Genomic DNA, 444 nt, shown 5'->3' with positions numbered 1-444 from the left:
CCCCCAAGCCCCCTCTCTGCTCCTAGAAACCGTCCCGAGGGTAAAGTGCTGGAGACCGTGGGGGTGTTCGAGGCACCGAAGCAGCACGGCAAATATGAGACGGGTCAGGTAAGCGGTTCCGGGGAGCAGAGCTGACCCCACAGGCGTGTTCCACGGAGATCGACCCGCCTGATTTACCCGCAAGGAGGCTGCTGCGTTGTAGTGGACAGCCCCAAGTTTCACAGTTCAGTGCTCCGTGTCTCTGCTGTGTCTGCAGTTTGTCAGTCATCTGACAGTAGCAAGTTGATAAGAATCTGCAGTGTGAAACAACTGTTCCTACAGCGGTATTTGCTCCACAGGTTTTATTTAAGGGTTTTGTCCATCTAGGAGCAGAAGAGACAATCGCTGAGTTTGAGAAATAAAAACTAAACTTGTCATTTGTGTGCTCGTGACTCTCAGATCTGT

General features: G+C 52.0%; 1 protein-coding gene across 1 annotated transcript in view; it reads left to right on the top strand.

The window, feature by feature from the left end:
- Nucleotides 1-6: 6 nt before the first annotated feature.
- Nucleotides 7-444, top strand: part of POLDIP2 (polymerase (DNA-directed), delta interacting protein 2) — a gene marked incomplete at its 5' end in the record, with an annotated part of 7,172 nt that continues 6,734 nt past the window's right edge. The window contains one exon of the mRNA XM_010077624.1: nt 7-108. Coding sequence (XP_010075926.1) covers nt 7-108 — 102 coding nt within the window. The remainder of the gene's footprint in view (nt 109-444) is intronic.

The sequence above is a fragment of the Pterocles gutturalis genome, unplaced genomic scaffold (genome assembly GCF_000699245.1).
Source record: "Pterocles gutturalis isolate BGI_N339 unplaced genomic scaffold, ASM69924v1 scaffold5178, whole genome shotgun sequence".
Taxonomy (NCBI): domain Eukaryota; kingdom Metazoa; phylum Chordata; class Aves; order Pterocliformes; family Pteroclidae; genus Pterocles; species Pterocles gutturalis.
Note: the sequence above shows the minus strand (reverse complement) of the source record. Positions and strands in the feature narration are given on the sequence as shown.